Source organism: Hemibagrus wyckioides, linkage group LG18 (assembly GCF_019097595.1).
Source record: "Hemibagrus wyckioides isolate EC202008001 linkage group LG18, SWU_Hwy_1.0, whole genome shotgun sequence".
NCBI lineage: Eukaryota > Metazoa > Chordata > Actinopteri > Siluriformes > Bagridae > Hemibagrus > Hemibagrus wyckioides.
The window spans coordinates 2,099,475-2,119,188 of record NC_080727.1 but is presented as its reverse complement, the minus strand read 5'-3'; the positions used below and the strand labels follow the sequence as shown (position 1 = coordinate 2,119,188).

General features: G+C 39.3%; 1 protein-coding gene across 1 annotated transcript in view; it reads right to left on the bottom strand.

Moving 5' to 3' along the window:
* The window catches only part of arhgap24 (Rho GTPase activating protein 24), an 81,445-nt gene that overhangs the window by 40,278 nt on the left and 21,453 nt on the right, over positions 1–19,714 (bottom strand). The window contains exon 3 of the mRNA XM_058414732.1: positions 8,142–8,229. Coding sequence (XP_058270715.1) covers positions 8,142–8,229 — 88 coding nt within the window. The remainder of the gene's footprint in view (positions 1–8,141; positions 8,230–19,714) is intronic.

Here is a 19,714-nt window from a genome sequence, read left to right as displayed (position 1 = left end):
TAGTGTAAAGACTTCCAGAAGAGAAGAGAAGAGAAGAAAAGAGAAGAGAAGAAAAGAGAAGAGAAGAAACAAAAAGGAGAGAAGAGAAGAAACAAAAAGAAGAGAAGAGAAGAGAAGAGAAGAGAAGAGAAGAGAAGAGAAGAGAAGAGAAGAGAAGAGAAGAGAAGAGTTTGATTCTGTGACTTGATTTTTGTAGACATGGCAACCCTATCTAGCACATTCGGTGCTTGGACCCCTAATAAAATGATTCAGTCCCTGGAGGTGTGTGAGAATCACAGCTTTACAAGTTGTTTATTTATTTATTTACTTTTTTGATAAAAAGGTTAAGCGGTGCTCCTCCCTCTTTCCCTCTTTCACTCCTTTGTGTTCAGAAACACGGCCCCAGTCTTGGCTCTGAGGCTCGTCCTGCTAACAGGCTTCTGTTGAGAGGAGGCCGGTCAGGATGAGTGTGAATCCGGTGTGTTTCACACCCAAGGTGAACTCCTACACACACAGTAACACACACACACACACACACACATACCTGGACCCGGTCCAGTCCCCCGATAGGAGCTAGGACACCAAGAATAGAGGATTCTCAGTGTCTCAAAGGCCAAAAACACCCAGATGGTCCTTCGGCTCCGTCCCAGCCCTCTGTGTGTGTGTGTCAGCAGCTCACTGGGCAGATTTAGCACTGTGGAATTTGTTTGTTGGCTTTTTCCTCTCATTTCTCTTCATTTCTTTTTTCCTCCTGGTCTTTAAGCTCCCTCTTGTATTGCAGTGAAAGGAAGCGAATGCCGAGGAAGACGAGGCATCGCCTCAACACCCTCAAAAACCAAGAGGAATGACTAAAAACATTCTTTCTGGCTGCCTGGGAATCTTTATATGACCACTTTATTCTCGCTAAAATTTCACATAGTGGCTTGGATAAGTCATATTCCCAAATGTCACCAACACAAAACGTCTCATTATGTCCAGAACCGGGAGATGGAACAGGAAGCTGAGGTGCAGGAATGAGAGCGGTCTTTGTACGAGAAGGAGAAGGAACTGTGTGAGAGCCGAAAAGAAGCTGAATCAATGTCTAAACATCTCAACGTTCACGGAGCTATGCACCTGCTCCTGAGTGGATCCATCACAGAATGCTGTGTTTCAGAACTTTTGAGTTCTGTCTCTGATATGCTGAGTAAAAGAGTTTATGAGCAGTTATAGGCAGAGGGATTAATCAGAACTCGGTATGTGACAGGTGGATGTGGTGAACATGGAAGATGTGAATGATGTGGTGGATGTAGTAGATGTGGTGGATGTAGTGGACGTGGTAGATAATGTGGATGTGTTGGATGTGGTGGATAAGGTGGACCTGGTGGACGGGGTGGATGTAGTGGACATGGTGGATGTGGTGGATGATGTGGACGGGGTGGATAATGTGGACATGGTGAACGGGGTGGATAATGTGGACATGGTGGATAATGTGGACATAATAGATGTGGTGGATGTAGTGGACATGGTGGATGTGGTGGACGTGGTAGATAATGTGGACGTGGTGGACAATGTGGACATGGTGGATAATGTGGACTTGGTGGGTAATGTGGACAGGGTGTGGTGGATGGGGTGGATAATGTGTACATGGTGGATAATGTGGACATGGTGGGTAATGTGGACAGGGTGGGTAATGTGGACAGGGTGTGGTGGATGTGGTGGATAATGTGGACAAGGTGGATAATATGGATGGGGTGGATAATGTGGACGAGGTGGATAATGTGGAGGTGGTGGACGGGGTGGATAATGTGGAGGTGGTGGACATGGTGGATAATGTGGATGTGGTGGATGTGTAGATGTGATGGATGTCTATCTATCTATCTATCTATCTATCTATCTATCTATCTATCTATCTATCTATCTATCTATCTATCTATCTATCTATCTATCTATCTATCTATCTATCTAGTTCTCTCATTTTCTCCACTCTGATGATATCTGACTGTATGAACATGAGTCTCTGGAGGTTAATTATCTCTAATAACTTTCCTGTTCAGTCGAGTGCAGATTAACGAGGCAGAAGTAATAAGGCAATAAAAAGTCCTGACTCGCGGCAGGAGGGATGAAGAGGAGCGTCTTCAGAGCCGGAGACTGAAACTGCCGCTGTTTTATAACCACACATTCACACCGTCACGCCACTGTGTGTGTGTGTGCGTGTGTGTGTGTGTGTGTGTGCGTGTGTGTGTGTGTGTGTGTGTGTGTGTGTGTGTGCGTGTGTGTGTGTGTGTGTGTAACTGCCATGACAAACATATGACATGTTTGTTTTCCTTTAAAACCTTCAATTTCCTTTCAAAATCTTATCAATTCTCATCTCTCTGTCTCTTTTCTATCTATCTATCTATCTATCTATCTATCTATCTATCTATCTATCTATCTATCTATCTATCTATCTATCTATCTATCTATCTCTTTTCTATCTGTTCTTTCTTTCTTTCTTGCTAACATCATACACCGCACGCTAACATCATCATCAACAAGCAACAAACATTTTTCTGATCTTTCGCTCTCGTTTCTATCTCACTGTTCTTTCTGTCCATCATTTATCTCTCTCTCTCTCTCTCTCTCTCTCTCTCTCTCTATCTATCTATCTATGGAAGGAGAGATCATCAGTGCCTCTGGTACATGTACGTAGCTAGCATACACTTTTGATTAGCACATTTTGCTAATCTTACACATTCCTGTGTGTTAATTATTGTGTAGTGATTGTTTGCTATTCTTTGAACAAAAGAATAGCGTTAGTATTATGTGTTGTACTTTTTTGATCTGAAAATAAAAACCTCGTGCTCTACATGAACGACAAAACTAGCGCTTGCTACGTTCCAAACCCTTAAGAAACTCCACCCACACGTCCCCACAGCTGCAGCCTTGAACTGGCTGATCCGTGAGTAAACATGCTAACAGAGAAACGCTAGCAGAGGTGAAGCCGATAGCCGCGCGACGCGCTGTGGACTTTTCGATAGCGTATCACGTCTGCTTTGTTTCAGACAGGAAGCTGGATGCAGCAGGACTCTGGAAAACCAGCCGCGGTCCTCAGATCCTTCAACATCGACCTTTTCTTCTCCTTCAAACGTTGTAACGATGTCGAGGAGAACGAGGGAGAAGGTTCGAGTGGAGAAATGTTTATTCTCTAATTTTATTCAAAACAAGGAACATCCTGAAGCTGAAATTTTTTAGTTTTGTTCCTTCCTGACACTGGAGACTCCTTCCATAAAAAGAACAAACATCATACACACACCTCACAGAAAATTTTACTTAATTATTACTAATTATTTGTATAATTTTTAACTTTTTTGCCAAGTATTTTTTTTATAATTAAAAAAAGATTTAGTTACAAGAAGAGATTTATTAAGAGAGATAAATTAAGAGAATTTATTTAATAAATAAAATAAATAAACAATAAATTAATGAATTAATTAATTTGTTATTTACTTGTTTAATAAATTTAATTAATTTATTATTAATACCTTTTTGTCATGTTAAATATAAAAAAAATATTTTTATTTGTCATATTAAATATTTTATTTGTCACTCTATGTAAAATTTCCAAATTCACCATTTATTATTAATTAATTAATATATATTATATACATATATTATTTTATAAATAATAATAATTAATATAATATTTTATAAATTATATATATATATATATATTTTTTTTTTTACTTTTTATTTTTTATAATTTAAAAATGTATTTCTTATTAAACAGCTTTGTGTGGCATTGCATAAATAATAAGAATTTAATTCTTTATGATTTTGAACTATGAATTCAATCATAATCCTGAAGTGATGAATAAATTAATGCAAACATTGACAAATCCGTGTTTTTCGGCAGAAAATCGCATCACAAAAGCAAGATTTTGAAAATAAATCAAATAAAATATAAAGTGTATTAACATCAGCGTCATCTACTCTAGAGAATCATTTTGTGTATTTTTGTTTGGATTTTGTTTCGAATTTTTTGTGTATTTTTAGTTGGAATTTTCTATATTTAAAGTAATCAATTGTTTTGTTGCAGCAAAAACTCGCAAAATCACATGCTTTTGTAACAAATGAACTTAAGTGCAGGGGTCAGGGATCCGAATCACCGCTACTGACCTTCAAAAACCAACCTGTATAAATGTAATGGGTTTAAATGTGAAGGTAAATCTATAGAACTGAAGGTTTGAGACCACAGACGAGAAGCCAGGACAGAGAGAGACAGAGAGAGAGAGAGAGAAAAAGAGAGAGAGAGACAGCGAGAGAGAGAGAAACGGAGAGAGAGAGAGACAGAGAGAGAGAGATTTAAAGATGTCTCAATAAATGTCGCCTCACTAAGCAGATGAAATGAGCGTGATTAATAAGAAGTCCATTACCGTCTCATTAATAACTCCTTCACGCTCGACAGGACGGCATCGATTTCTCAGCTCTGTTCCTCACTCAGCAGGTGCTTCCCTCATAACACAAACACACTTCTCACTTCCTCCTTCATTCCTCCGTCTTCTGCAGCTCAGTCATGATGGTAAGAAGATCCTCGGAGCATCGACCGCATCAGGGGGTTGTTTTTAGCATTACAAAAAAAAAATCCATATTCAAAGGACTGCAGTTATTTAGTGAGGCTTGCCGCACACCGCTGCACCTTCTCTTTTCTTCCAGGTTTCAAGCTTCAATGTTATGCATCAAAAATTCGAAAATAAAATTGTATTTTGTTAAAATAAATATGAAAATAAATGTAATTGAAATAATATTAAGATTTGGATTTATTAGATAAATATCCAACTATTATTTAAAAAAAATAAACAGAAAAAGAATTAATTTTAATTCCTGATGAGAAGTTGTTTTATTTAAAATTTATATAACTATCTAAAAAAATGTTGTTGTTTTTTTTGAATATTTTAATATAATACCCTAACACACCTGACCTTTCTATAAATTTATTTTTTATTTTTTATTTCATAATAAAATCTGTGAAGCGTAAACCTCTCATAAAGCCTTAGTGTTGTCCTAAGGGTGTACAAACTTTTGCACCCGACAAAATTCAACCCAAAATTAGAGCAAATTTTACAACATTTACACAAAAGCTAATTCTGACTAATGCTAATGAGCTCAAATGAGTGGCTAGTTTTCATTTGACGCTAGCTCCGAACATAGCAGAGCAGAATGATATCCGATAGGATCTAGATGTTAGTCAGTTTTTGTATTTTAAAATGTTTTTGATGGTGTAATCAAGTTAAATGCTCTGATTTGGGTGAAGCAGTGCGGCTACGTAGCTTCTAAACTAGCTAACTAGCATGATTTTTAAACGAATAACGATGCACTGAGGTAATTTTAGTTTAACATGCTACGTTTTGCTACTCAGATATCTTTGTAGCCTTGAAACAGTTATCCTGTTTTATTTTCTTGGGTATCATTTGTATCTAACATATTTTTAAAGGTATAGTTAATAAAATATGCTACGAGATGGAACCAATTTAGTCTCCTAAGGTGGAATGGAATGAAGTTATCCAAACTTAGCCAAATCCAAGTTAGCCAAACACTGTAATAATTCATTAGCACTTCTTCAGTCTTATTTTATCTACACCATATGTGCCTTGGTCACCAAACAAGAAAATACAGCAGACACACACACACTTTTGAAAACTTTGAGCATATGGAGATGTTCTTTCAGCTCTTTCGGGACCAACCTGCAGAACAATGCCTACACATGCTGGTGTAGTTTTTCATGGCGCTCTGACAGGCCAGTGGGAGGCTCACAGTGCTTCCAAAAGGGCAAAAAGCCAGTTTTAAATCTCCGGTTCCTTATGTTTCTGGCGCAGTATTGATAATCTTACATCTGCTGTTGCGTTACAAAAACACTTAGACAGGGTTTTGGTATGAGGAACTCTCGGGAGTACAAGGATGTCTCGTGGCATTTACTGTCATGTCTGAGGTGAATTAAAGGCAGAAGAAGTTGATGTGTGTCATCCTAAAGCTCTACATTAACAACGAGATTCTTTCATTAAGGTCAGAGTCCTGACAAGACTGAAGAATGTCACAAACATCCCAAGGTCAAGGTAATATAATCCGAATCTTACCAATCGTCCGGTGGACAAAAAGAGCTGTTTGTGCTGTGTGACTTTCACGGGACAAAGCGGAGAGTTTGTTCTGTTAATAAGGTAATCTGAACTTCAAGCCTGAAGCTATCACACACACACACACACACACAAACACACACACACAGAACCATCGTATCGACTGACACAGTGAAGGACAAACTGCCCCAGCACCATGAAAAGCATTCCATCGCTCCATCGCTATATCGACCAATTGAAAGATGAAAGAAGATGAAAGGTGAAATGGGATACATTAAAGAAAAAGTAAAAGTATGAGAGGTAACACAAAAGGCCATAAAAAGAGTACCAATCAGCTACAAATGTGTGTGTGTGTACGATGATTTCTGTGCAAGCCAACACCTGCTTTCATTCCATCACTCCTCCAGATACTGGCTATGAGAAAAATAAAAAGCTTCTGGAAGTTTCTTTAGCAGATGCTACAAGATAAGCCAACAAATACAGGAAGAGGAAGTCTATAAGGCATGCAGAAAACATCTGGTAGCTCAGAGGTTAGGGTTCTGTTAGAGAGTGGATGGATGGGAGCTCAAATCCCATGACTAGTGGACTGTTGGTCCTTGAGCAAGACCTTTAACCCTGAACTGCTGTTTTAGTCTTGGATTGGGTTCAGCGTCATGCAGAATTAAAGAATTGTCCAGAATGAGGTCATGGAAATGGTCAGACTAGGACATGAATTGAATATTAATGTCTGTTCTTCTATGTTGCCAGTGTATACAGTTCCATCATATGGTCATCCAAGAAATATTTTGGTACTCAGACTTGTCTGGACATCACTATCCTGATTCTAAGCAAACGTCCAAACAGTTTATACAACTGGTGCAGTTCAGTACCACCTGACAATGCTCACAACCTCCTGGACAATTGACTCTCCTTCTCTCAACACATCATGGACTTGACAGGTTTCATCATGAAGATCTGGTTATTTCTGTCCACAAAGGCCACATGGATGCTTGTTCAGTCCCTTGTTATCTCAAAACTGGACCATAAATTCTGGCAGGTCTTCCAAGGTCTTCTGGCAAGTTCTTCCAGACCACCCAATTGGTATTTTTCCTCCACTGGTTTCCTGTAGCTGTCTGCATCTGATCTAAAAATCTTCAGCCAGCACCCACCTTCAGGCCCATCCTGCCTGCACCATCCTCAACTGTACCCAACATCCCTTGGCTCTTTTATGTTCTGGCATTCAAGGCATGGAATTAACTTCTGTGCAAACATCTGAGCTACTGGTAGTCTTCAAACAAGCATGTGGCCTTTTCATCAAACAAGTTAAATGCTGTAAATGCAAATGTATCTGTAGTCATCGCCCAAGATCAAGCCAGTTTTGGTTGTTGTCTGGACTTTATTCCTTGGGCCTTGAAATAAGCCAGTTCTTACTCCAATGGCTACCAGATCACCAACAAAGATATTGGCTACAGTGTGATCTACATTTACATTTGGCAGATGCCCATATTCAGATCAACTTACCTTTTATCTCATTTTATACAACTGAGCAATTGAGGGTTAATGGCCTTACTCAAAGGCCCAGCAGTGGCAGCTTGGTGGACCTGGAATTCAAACTCATAACCCTCCAATCATTGGTGCCATGCTTTAACCACTAAGACACTACATCCCTAATTCTAATAGAGAAGTTCTTCTGAATCCAAAAGAAAAGGTCTGCAATCCTCACTCAGGACTATCTCTGGCTCCTGAAATCAATCACAGAAACCAAAAACTCGGCTGTTCCGATAGGGTTAAGGTCTCTCCCGCATGTTTTTTTTTTTTTTTGCTTTTCCTGCTTCACAGTCCTAAACCAGTGCTTATATAATCCTCCGGCACTAAACATTTTAGTGTTTTCCTGTCGTAACAAACCTCATTTAGCTCGTATGCTAGTCCAGGGTATGCTTTAAGGACAATAAAAAAGTAAACACTCAGGAATATAAACATCGGAATCAACTTTCAGTTCAGTTCCACTCTGTAATTTCGTTCCATCTTAGAGTCGAACTTTCCCTCTGTGAATGCTCTCTATTTAAAATTCCTAGCGAGTTTTGCTGTTCATCTTACCTGGAATGACCTCGAACAGAAACTTGCCGGCTTCGTCTCCGGTGCTGGGATGCTCGATGACACGGTTCCCCGGCAGGAAGATGGCACCCTGCAGAACACCAGAAGAACACTATGAGCTCCAGGAAACACAAACTCTACACAAATGTCCAGAAAATCTGACACAAGCTTCCCAGTGCAATATTTCAGAATATTTCTGAAATGTCCTGGCAGAAATGACATGGTGCCATTACTTTTGAAGCATGATCTCATTCTCGTGCTTCAAAACAAACACATTTATCCCGTAAGCTACACCCTCCATGCATTTCCTCATGGAAGATAACGTCCAGCAGTTTTCTGTCCACCGGTTTTAATTTATCACACTTAGCTTAGGAGGAAGAACGCAGTAATGAGTTAAATTAGATGTTACCCAAATCGTCCGGAACAGACTATAAGCTCAACGCTGCTGTTTATACTCTATGTTTTTGTTTCTATCCTCGGTCCAACCCTGTATTTTCACCAGGACAGTCATATATTTGTGTTTACATATATATATAGTACATTCTGTATATGGGTGAAAGATGAAAACAGCAACAATCAACAACATGTCATATGAGTTCATTTTAAGGGTTTATGTCGTTCAGGTTAACAGATATCTGTACACTGGCCAGGCATAACATTATGACCACCTGCCTAATATTGTGTTGGTCCCCTTTCTTTGCCAAAACCTGACCCGTCCTGCACTGTGTATTCTGACCCATTTCTATCAGAACCAGCATTAACTTCTTCAGCAATTTGATCAACAGTAACTCGTCTGTTGGATCAGATCACACGGGTCAGCCTTCGCTCCCCATGTGTATCAATGAGCCTTGACCGCCCATGACCCTGTCGCCAGTTCACCACTGTTCCTTCCTTGGATTGCTTTTGAAAGATACTGACCACTGCAGACCGGGAACACCCCACAAGAGCTGCAGTTTTGGAGATGCTCTGATCCAGTGGTCTAGCCATCACAATTTGGCCCTTTTGGTCAAACTCGCTCAAATCCTTACACTTGTCCATTTTTCCTGCTTCTAACATCAACTTTGAGGACAAAATGTTCACTTGCTGCCTAATATATCCCACCCACTAACAGGTGCCATGATGAGATCATCAGTCTTATTCACTTCACCGGTCATCGCTCACAGTGTTATGGCTGACCGGTGTATAGTCAAGTCAAAAACACAAAATTCATTTCATATTTATTTATATATTCTTTTGTTTTAATTATTTTGTTCTTTTGTTATTAGTAAGAAGCTTTTGTGAGGAAAAAATGTCAATATTTTTCATTTTATTTAAAGAAATACACAAGGTTGCCATCTCTCTATCTATTTTAAAAGTCAACTTACAATTTAAATTTTTTATTTTATTCTTTTTTTTATTTAAATATATTTTTTATTCATGTTGATGCTTGGATTTGTAGTTAATGTAATTAATAACATTTGTTTTCTGTCACTGAATTTTTTATTTATTTATTTTTTATTTTTTTGCAAGTTTGTTAGACAGGTAACAAAGTCATTTTGATTGTTTTTTTTTCTCCATTTGGTTGAAATCGAACATTTTAACGTTGTTGCTTTTTTAAAAAAAATTAAAATTTATAGCAAGTTTAAATATTACTTCTCCAACAAATTGCGCGTTTTAAAAGGTTCATCAAACATCACACAGAAAAGAAGTTCATGTTGAACTCAGCTGTGGATCTTCAGAGAGAAGACTTGTGTCATATTTTTAAAAAATGTATAATTTTTGTTTTATTTTTCTACATTGAATTGCTCTAGAAGCTTAAAATACACCTGTGTTATTTTGGAGAGCTAAAAAAAACTTTTAATCCATACTGTGTGTGTGTGTGTGTGTGTGTGTGTGTGTGTGTGTGCGCTAAAGGATCAAATCTAAGGAAGCTAAATAAAGCAGCGTCGTGTGTATCCGTAGGTGCTGAGAGCAGAACCCAGAACAGAAGCCATCCATCGTCGAGCCCGCAGGAGAATCAGCTCCAGTCTCACACACACACACACACACACACACATATCATCAGTGTTCCTGCCTGAGTAACTGCAGTGTGTATTAAAGGTGATAAAGTGTGTGTTATGCCTTCAGCTTCTGCTCCACGGCTCTCTAAGCCACTCTTTGATTCCTCCTCAGCATCCGACTCGCCCAAACCCTTCGCGCTTTACATCATCACCGCCGCCTTCACAATCCACACTGCTATTAATAAAGCTTTTTTCAACTTCCTTTTCCTCGTTTCCTGCTACACAATTCTTTCTCTCGTTCGGTCTATCATTTCTCATCTCATCTCACTGAGTTCTGGATTCTGATTGGTCAGAAGGTTTTCTGCAGCAGCAGATTTATAGATAACTCATGCGCTCGCTCTTATACGTTATTGTTTCTATAGCCACGGCTCGTAGAGAGCGGCTTGTAAGGTTAGAGAGCCACAAAATCCTGTACGTTTTCTATAAGGAGTCTGTTATGCAACATGTATGGTCTCCAGTGTCAGCACTCTGAGGAGACGCTGTACCTTTAAGAGTTATGACATCATCAGACAGAAGAGATTTTTTGTCTCATTAAAAAATGATAGAGTGGTGAAAAATGACTATAAACTAAGAGGTAACTTGTGACCTGGTTAAACTTCCTCAACGTTAAATGTAACTAAAATTTGATAAAAAAGGACGTAACTGGAAGGAGTCTCCAGTGTCAGTGCTCTGTAACAGCCGGAGGAGACGCTGTACCTTTAAGTTTTATGACATCATGAAAAATGAGATATGATGTCATATGATGTCATAACTTAATTAGAAGAAGAAGAAGAAGTAGAAGAAGACGACGAAGCCTTTATTATTGTCACATTTACATTACAGCACAGTGAAATTCTTTCTTCGCAGCTTTGGAAGTTGTGGTCAGAGCGCATGGTCAGCCAGGGTCTTAACGAAGAGGGTTAAGGGACTTGCTCAGGGGCACAACGGTGGCAGCTTGAACCCTGATCTTTCATTTAACAACCCAGCGCCTTAATCACTTCAGCTACAACAATTGTCATTTTTGGTGTAAAATAAGAAGAGTTTGCGTTCTTATAACGTTCTCATAATGTTATGCGAAAATGAGCAGTTCAGGGTCGTTAAAGTAGCTCCGCTTCACTCCATCATTGATTATTAATAACATTCAAGGATGTTTGTCTGAGAAATCTAATTGGAATCAGATGCCCAGCAAGGCCTTGTGAGATTACGTCTTCACCCCGAAAGCCCTGATGAATAACGCAGTGAAAGGCGAAGCCATTATTATCCACATTAAACAAAAGCAGCTCATGACCTCCGTGACCTCGCCACCTCTTTCCTCTTCCTTTTAAACGCGCTCCGCATGTGGTAGCGTGACCTGCGCCGGCGTTCCAGAGCCATAAACATTAACCAGAGATAAAAGATCTGAGAGCTTCCTGTCGACAGGTCACTTTTTCATGAAGCCTGAACTCAAAGCCGGAAACGTTACCTGCCGCCGCGTATGAAGCTCATTAATGGAGCTCGTAAAGGTGATGGAAGGGCACGGACTCGTTTGATGTGGATTAGAGCTCCGAGTTTCCAGACTGGAAGCTGTGCAGCTGATCTCAGAGTGACCTAAGCAAGCAACTATCATTTAAAGTCATCGTTATCACCAAAGCTGGAAAACTAAAAGCAGCCCTCGCTTTGAACTAATTTAATGTATGCAAGACTGCCGGAAGCATTTCCTCTCCTCTTTCCCAGCAGGAGACGTGGAGGACTTTGAATTCAGGATTTTTCTGCTAAACAAAAATAGCCATCAAGCGACAGATGGAAGACGTGTTCCAGAGGAAATCAAGGACGATACGTCTGAGAAACAGATAAATATATCACAGAGATGAGCGCAATCTGTAAAAAAAAAAAAACTTCACTGTGACTCATTTCGGTGACGTTAATCAGAAAAAAAACCCCTGAATATTTCTCACAAGCTAACAAAATCATGAGGAAACATCAGGAGTAAATATGATTAATTGCGACTTCATTTCTTACATGCAAGCTTCATTTAAAATAATAATTATAGCAAAAACAAACTCAGTAAATCCATGACAAATTAAGCATATCCAAATTGCTCTCAGATTTTTTACACTGCATGGTACATCAGGTTTCACATCAGGTCACCGGAGATCAATTCTCATCTCCCAGCCCTGCCAAAGCTCTCTGGGCTCTCGCTGTGTGAACGATTGCTTTTCTCAAACGTCAACAGCCACGTCTTTCGTACCATGGTTACTACCATGGGGCAGGAGTTCATTTCCCAGCATGCCTTGTAACCTCTGCGGTGTCCTACATAGTTTTGGCAGAAGCTTGTAGCTGCCCATTAACATAGTGAATCTCTACACACGTTACAGAGAAAGAGATTTCCAGAAGGCTGTTTTGGATGAGATGTGAAGGACATAGGAACTGAGAAGGGTCAACCAAAAAAAGGACAAATCAAGTTTATGAAACTCTTAGATGTTAGCAGAATCCAACACCAGCACCAATAACTACCAGAGTCTAATTGAGCCTTGGACATGATTACGACATTATTATGACATGATTACGACATGCTTGACGTCATCAAATTGTCAATTTTGAGCTCTTGAGCAACATCCTTTACTGTATCTCCTCCAGGGTGCTGGATCATGTCTGGTCCGGTGATCTAACCCCAAAAAGTAAGCATTTAACTACAATGTGGATCTCAACAATCTGGTAGAACCTCAGAGCAGAGCCACTTGAGCAAGCTGAGGTGGTTCATCTAGCTAAGGTCTTGAAGGTCAGCTCCAGGCAAGTCCTACTAGAAGGAGACCCCCGGGACAGACCCAGGACATACTGGAGTGATTAGATCTCACAGTTGGCTTGGGAAGACTCCTGGGATGAGAGATGAAATCTGTGTGCAGGAAAAGAGAAGTCTGGGTTTGACCTACTCAGAATGTTGCCCCACAACCACCAACAGGAAAAGCTGAAATCCCCAGGTCCCAGTTCTACAGAAAACTTTTGTAGGTGAAACAAAAATTGACACAGATTCACAGGCACCAAGTCAGCAGAAGAGTGGACTAAAATGGACAGGAACCCTCTGGACACTGTTGGAATTGGAGGATTAAGCAAGTATTTGGAAAATGGTTGTCATAAAATCTTTAGAAAGCCACTTAGAGGCTTATCCAAGTGGATATGTGGTTGGGATGGAACTTCCATCACTGTCCATATGACTTGGCTTGCAGAATTTTTCTAAATCTGCAATCATCCTCTAACCCAAAGCCATACTGGAGCTTGTGCTTTTTTAATTGACCTTCAGCCAGGCCTTTTGGGTATTTGCCATACTCTGGGGACTGTGAGGAACTGTGAGAACCGGATGTTTAGTTACACTGACACTACCCTGCACAGTTATATACGCCGGTCTCCAGGGTCGGAGGTTAGCCTAACACAGCGTCCGGAATTTGCTCCTTTAGCAAGAGAAACAAATGGAGCTACACGGTGGTACGGACAGCGGATTTGTTATGCAGCTGACGTTTCGCTCTAATTACATTTGGGTCTCTGGTGGGAGGCGAGGCTTCCATGGTGTGAGCTGAGTTATGGGAATGCCTCCATCGAGGAGTGTAGCTAAGCTCAACAAGATCAGAGAGCCTCTTGTCTGTTTGTTTATGGACTGCCTGGGATAGATGAGACAGACAGGAGAGAGATGGACGACAGGAAAAAAGGCCAAGCAGCTTGATAATCGCGACTGGTCATGCAGCAGGACCTCGAAGTCTCTGTGAAATCCATTAGGAACATCTGTAGCCTCAAAAAAAGTGTGTTTAACCTTGACTTTCTACTTTAATAAGTGACCACATTTGGGATATTAGTGGCACATTAATGCCATAACTACTGATGTGGTGAAAAAATAGAACTATCTGTCCACCTCAGCAGAAGATCCGACAAACATCACGTCCACAGCAGCGAATGTTTCATTTTTCATGTCCTTACAAGGTTTCCCTGTTCTAACATCTCACTGAACCGCTACACCGCTCAGTTTACTCTTAACACCTGAATAAACTTTTCCAGCTAACTGTCAAATCTCATCAGGAGTTAAAGCAGGTGTGTTTGAACAACTGCGCAGTGCAAAAACACTGATAAAGAAAAATATATATAGAGAAAATAAATAATGAGAGAATGATTACTTCTCAAGTTTGGCAAAGGTAGCACAGATGTAGTGTATAGAATTGTGGAAGAATTTCTAAAAACTAAAGTTACATTAAAAATAAAATAATTTCCAGAAACGTACAATGTTCTGTCCTTATTTTTGTAGCCATTTTATTTAATAGCTCACATGTAATTCATATAAAACTCTCTAACGATCATGTTATGCTAGAATAAAGATTGTTTTTTATTTCTGTAAACAGTATTTAACTAATTGTGACTAATTTAACTAATTTGAATGAAAGTTCAATTCTAAGCTGATCAATTCACGTTAGTCTACAACATGATGTTTAGGTTATGTTTTTGGTCCAGTCTAAAATAATTAAAAGCTGAATGTCGTCTCTGATGTCTCAGACCTGATTCTGATAACTCATGAATCTGAATTTGGCATACTTCTAGATCTTTCTCATTAGGCTCATTCAGAATGTTCTAGAGATCTCCACCATATACATTTCATGAGCTCCTGATCAACTTCTCCCAGCAAGATGTTTTCACCTTACTTGTGAGACTCTGATGATTTATTCCAAGCTCGTTGCATGTAAAACTCATTTCAAGAATAAATAATCATCTGCCCACCAATTCCAATCCGTTACAAGTTTATACGCCAATCTCAAAAAAAAAACAACCACCCCGATTCCTGCTGAGTGAGTTCTCCTCTCTGAAAATTACCTTCAGCAATCACAGAACTGTCTGGAACACTGGACTTCTGGCAGGTACTAATGGCTCTGGCTTGAGGAAAATATCCGTCATACATCCAAACACAAGCTGCATCGAGAGCAGAAACTGGAGAGGTCCAGAATTGTGATTAACCTCAAACTTTCCATTACCTTCACCTACCGGATTTATTACATTTACACTCTGAGATTCTCTATCAGTATGAGCCACGCGGAAAAGAAAGAGAGAGAGAGAGAGAGAGAGAGAGAGAGAGAGAACACACAAAATTGTTCAAAACATGATTATTCCACCTTTATAACACAGTGCTAATGAGTTCTGGATTCTGACTGGTCAGAAGGCATGTTCTAATTAAACTTAAAGAATTAAAATAAGCATTTTTTTATTTAACCTGTGATACACGACAAGGCTGCATGGTGAGGGAATGACTATAGCTGCTGTTACGTAAGCGCTAACAGGAAGTAACGTTATTTTCTAGATGTAACTATAAACGGATAAAAATGACTAGGTGTAGTTGTTATTGCTGTGTTATTAAAGGACTATATCCTGTGAAGATGTGCCGTTCTGGTAAAGTAATCAACATCAGGGTGATCATGAGGCTTATGAGGAGGTATTCCGTTGATGGGGACCTCTAGTGGTGTGGGGTGGAACTGTCAGGTCTGACTGGGTTTGCGTGTGGTGGATAAACTGGTAGGTAAACAGCAGAAATATTGCAATTATGCATCAATTTAGGGTCATGTGACAGGAAAAGGCTGGACTGAGGAAACGTTAATGTACACTTAAGCTTAGCAAGCATTTGGCATTATCTAGTGCTTCATCCTTCTTGAAATAATTCTGATCTCTTTCTCATAAACCAAATGTTCCACTGACACCCACAGGGCCTTCCCGCTAATCCCAGTCTGCTTAAGCTTTATTTCATGGAAATAAACTCTGCCGGAGTGTTTGTGTGTCCATTAGCTAACCGTTTTCCCAGCGCAACACTCATTCGGGTCACGGAGGGGTTGATGAGGAGCAAATCGGCCGTGTTAAATCAGCCAGGCCGTGCGAGCGCTCGCGCAACCAGCTACTCGAGGACACGGGCTTGGAAATTGAGGATTATGGTATTGATCGTTCACGCACAGGTTCTACTTAATCTGCCTCCCCAGATCTAACTAAATCAATACCTCCATCTGCTGTATTAGCATTTAAACTGAACTCTGCAGTAGAGCAGAACTCCAGGAGGAGGAGCCGCTGACCAATACCAGCAGTTTGGAGGATTAGATAATGTTCAGGGGTTTAGCGAAGAGCGGCGTAGGGGCATCTGGAGGCGTCGGACTTCAGGAAGTTGTTTTTCCCGTTTGAAAATGAAGACAGATTTTGATAAATGACACAAAAATATAGCTGTCTAATATTCAGAAATTCAGAGTTCAGCCATTTCTGTGCTTCATTTTTTCAGCCGTTTCTGTGCTTTATGAGGATGAAGGTGAAGGAGGAGACAGTAAAGTTACAGGCCGTCGATCACCTGGAGAAATGACCTAGAATTCATCTGGAATATTAAACACCTCCTGCTTCATCTCTCCACATGCAGGACCCAGTTCTGGAGTGGAGGTGTGAGCCGAGGTGGGTGTGAAGGCTGAGAGGAAAAAAATAACCACTTAATTATCACACTGCTGCAGCCCTGACACTCCTAACCTCTCGCTAACAGGAGGACGAGGCCACGGAAACCTCCTTACTGTTAGCGGCAGTCGCTAATTATTCTAACGAACTTCATCAAAATCCTCTCAGAAGAAAGAGGCTAGATCGCTCCAGTCATAGGAACAGGATTAAATTATTCACTTATTTCTAAATTGTTAGTTAGTTCCTTTCTTCCTTCCTTCATTCTTTCCTTTCTTTCTTCTTTAATTCCTTCCTTATTTCTTTCCTTCCTATTTTTCTTCCTTCCTTCCATCTTTCATTCATTCATTCATTCTTTCTTTCTTTCCTTTCTTCTTTCCTCCCTCACTTCCTCCCTCCCTTTATTCTTTCCTTCCTTCCTTCTTTCCATCCTTCCTTCCTTCTTTTTATCCTTCTTTCTTTCCTTCCTTTCTTCTTTCTTTACTCCCTCCCTCCCTCCCTTAATTATTTCCTTCCTTCCTTCCTTCATTATTTCTTTTCTTCCTTCTTTCTTTCCTTCCTTCCTTATTTCCTTCCTTCCTTCCATCCATTGTTCCTTCTTTCTTTCCTTCCTTCCTTTCTTATTTCCTTCCTCCCTCCCTCCCTCCCTCCCTTCCTTCCTTCCTTCCTTCCTTCTTTCATTCCATCATTCTTTCTTTTCTTCGTACTCTCTTTTCTTCATTCTTTCTATCTTTCCATTCCTTTCTTCCTTCCTTCATTTCCATTCAGTTTTCCATGGATGTTAATTCATTTTCATTTATTTTTTTTTCTTTCTATATTGGAACTGAATTAAATCACTCTTTACAACCTAATAAGCAGCAAAGTGGGCGGAGCTACATACAGGCTCAGTTTGTGATGTCACTAAAAAAGCTTCAAGGTGTGATTATATACCTGCATTATCTTCCTTTTTTCTGTGTCCTTTGTTTTTTTTCCCTTTCTTTTACAGACGTATCGAGGGCTAGTTGTGTTTGTTTTCTTTCTTTCTGTTCAGAGGTTTGTAACTTTGAGTCAAAATGCATTAAATTTCTCTCCTGTTTGTTACATCACACTGTGGTCAGTCTGACCGCATGTTTTACATTTTTTCATATAAATAAATATTTTCTGTTTTTATTTAAATTTTTTTTTGAAGTTTTGTCCATTTCACCCGGCCAGATCCCATTAGGTGAAAATGCCAGCAACTGATCACAAAACAGTCTACAGTGTGTGTGTGTGTGTGTGTGTATATGTGTGTGTGAATGTTCACGTAATTTAGTCCCCTGCCCACGCGGATCCTGTACGTCTTTATCTGACCTTTGACCCCAGAAGATGCCATTCACTGCATTCCAGACGTCATAGACACTGAACACAACATGAGGCGTCTCTGCTTTCAGTGACGTCACCACGGCAACCAATCCACAACATCCACCACAATCTCACAATCACATCCATCTATCACCTCTTCCTTCCTTCCTTCCTTCCTTCCATCCTTCTATCCTTCTTTCTTTGTGTCTTTCTTTCTTTCTTTCTTTCTTTTGTTCTTTTTTTTCTTCTGTGTTTTATTTCATTCTTTCTTCTCAGATTACATTGTATCTTTCTGTCTTTTTTGATAATCTGTACTTTCTTTCTTCATTTTATTCTTCTTTTTTTCTTTTCCCTTACCTTCTTTATTTCATTTAACTTTATATATTTTATAATCTGTTTTTACTTTCCTCGCTTCTTTCTTCGATTCTTCATTTTTTATTTCGTTTTCCTTCCTTCCTTAATTCATTAAGCTTTTTTTCTTTTCTCTCTTAATTTTATTATTATTTTTATTTATTTTTGCTTGATGCTGAAACTAAATGATAAACCTGGCTCGGAGAAATGGAGAGAACAATCCGTCTCCTAGATCGTGTTTTAGAATAACGAAGGTGTAAATACACACCAAACACACCACAGTAATAAAATCTCATCACACACACACACAGACACACACACACACACACAGAGACACACACACACACACACACGTGGCTGAGAGATGTTCAGGGAATCCAATCCCAGTGAATCCCAAACACAAGCAAGTCGTCACAGCTCTGGTCCTGAACACACACACACACACACACACACACACACACACACACAGCGAGCAAGGCTGGGAATTTTCTGGAAACATAATCCAGTGAGATATAAGGCAATGCTCCAGGCTTAAAGAGGAGATTCTATTCACTCTTACAGTCACACTTTCCCTTCACTCAGGTCTCTGTGCATATGTAATGGCACCCTCATCCTGCCTCATGCTAAAGTATTCATTAATATATTTTTCACTGAAGACGGGGGCGGGGCTACTGCTGTGATGTCATTAAATCAATTATTTCAAGCATGACTTTGAACCAATAAAATTTCTTATGCAAATTATTCCACACATTCATTTTTGTCCCTTTCTTTCTCTTTTCTGTTTCTTACTTTCTTCTTTTATTTGTATGTTTATGTGATTCTTTCCTTCTTTCTTTCTTTGCAATTTTTGTTTTCAGTTTTATTTTTTGTTTTTTTTCTCTTGTCCTTCTCTTTTATCTTTTTCTTTTTATCTTTGTTTAATTTTCTTTCTTTCTTTCTTTCTTTCTTTCTTTCTTTCTTTCTTTCTTTCTTTCTTTCTTTCTTTCTGTCTTTCTTTCTTTCTTTCTTTTTCTTTCTTTCTTTTATCATCCAGTCAAATGTACATTACAATCTTTCTTTCTTGTATCCTATTATTTCTTTTATTTCTTTCTCTCATTATTCATTCATTTAATTTCTTTCTTTCTTTCTTTCTTTCTTTCTTTCTTTCTTTCTTTCTTTCTTTCTTTCTTTCTTTCTTTCTTTCTTTCTTTCTTTTGCCATTTTGTTCACTGTTAAAGTTCTGTCCTCATACATAAAGTGAATATTTAGATGAATAATGAATGAATCTGTCTGTGATGAATGTTGAGGTCTGTGGTTGAAGTGATCTGATGCAGATTTAAAGTGAGTAACGTCGGCTTTTAATGTAAACATGAGCTCTTTAATATTTCATAATGATGTTTAATCTCTGCATAAATGAATTATTTATCAAAGAAAAGGGGAAAAGGATATCAATTAGAATTTATTTACATTCGTCCAGCGTCACTG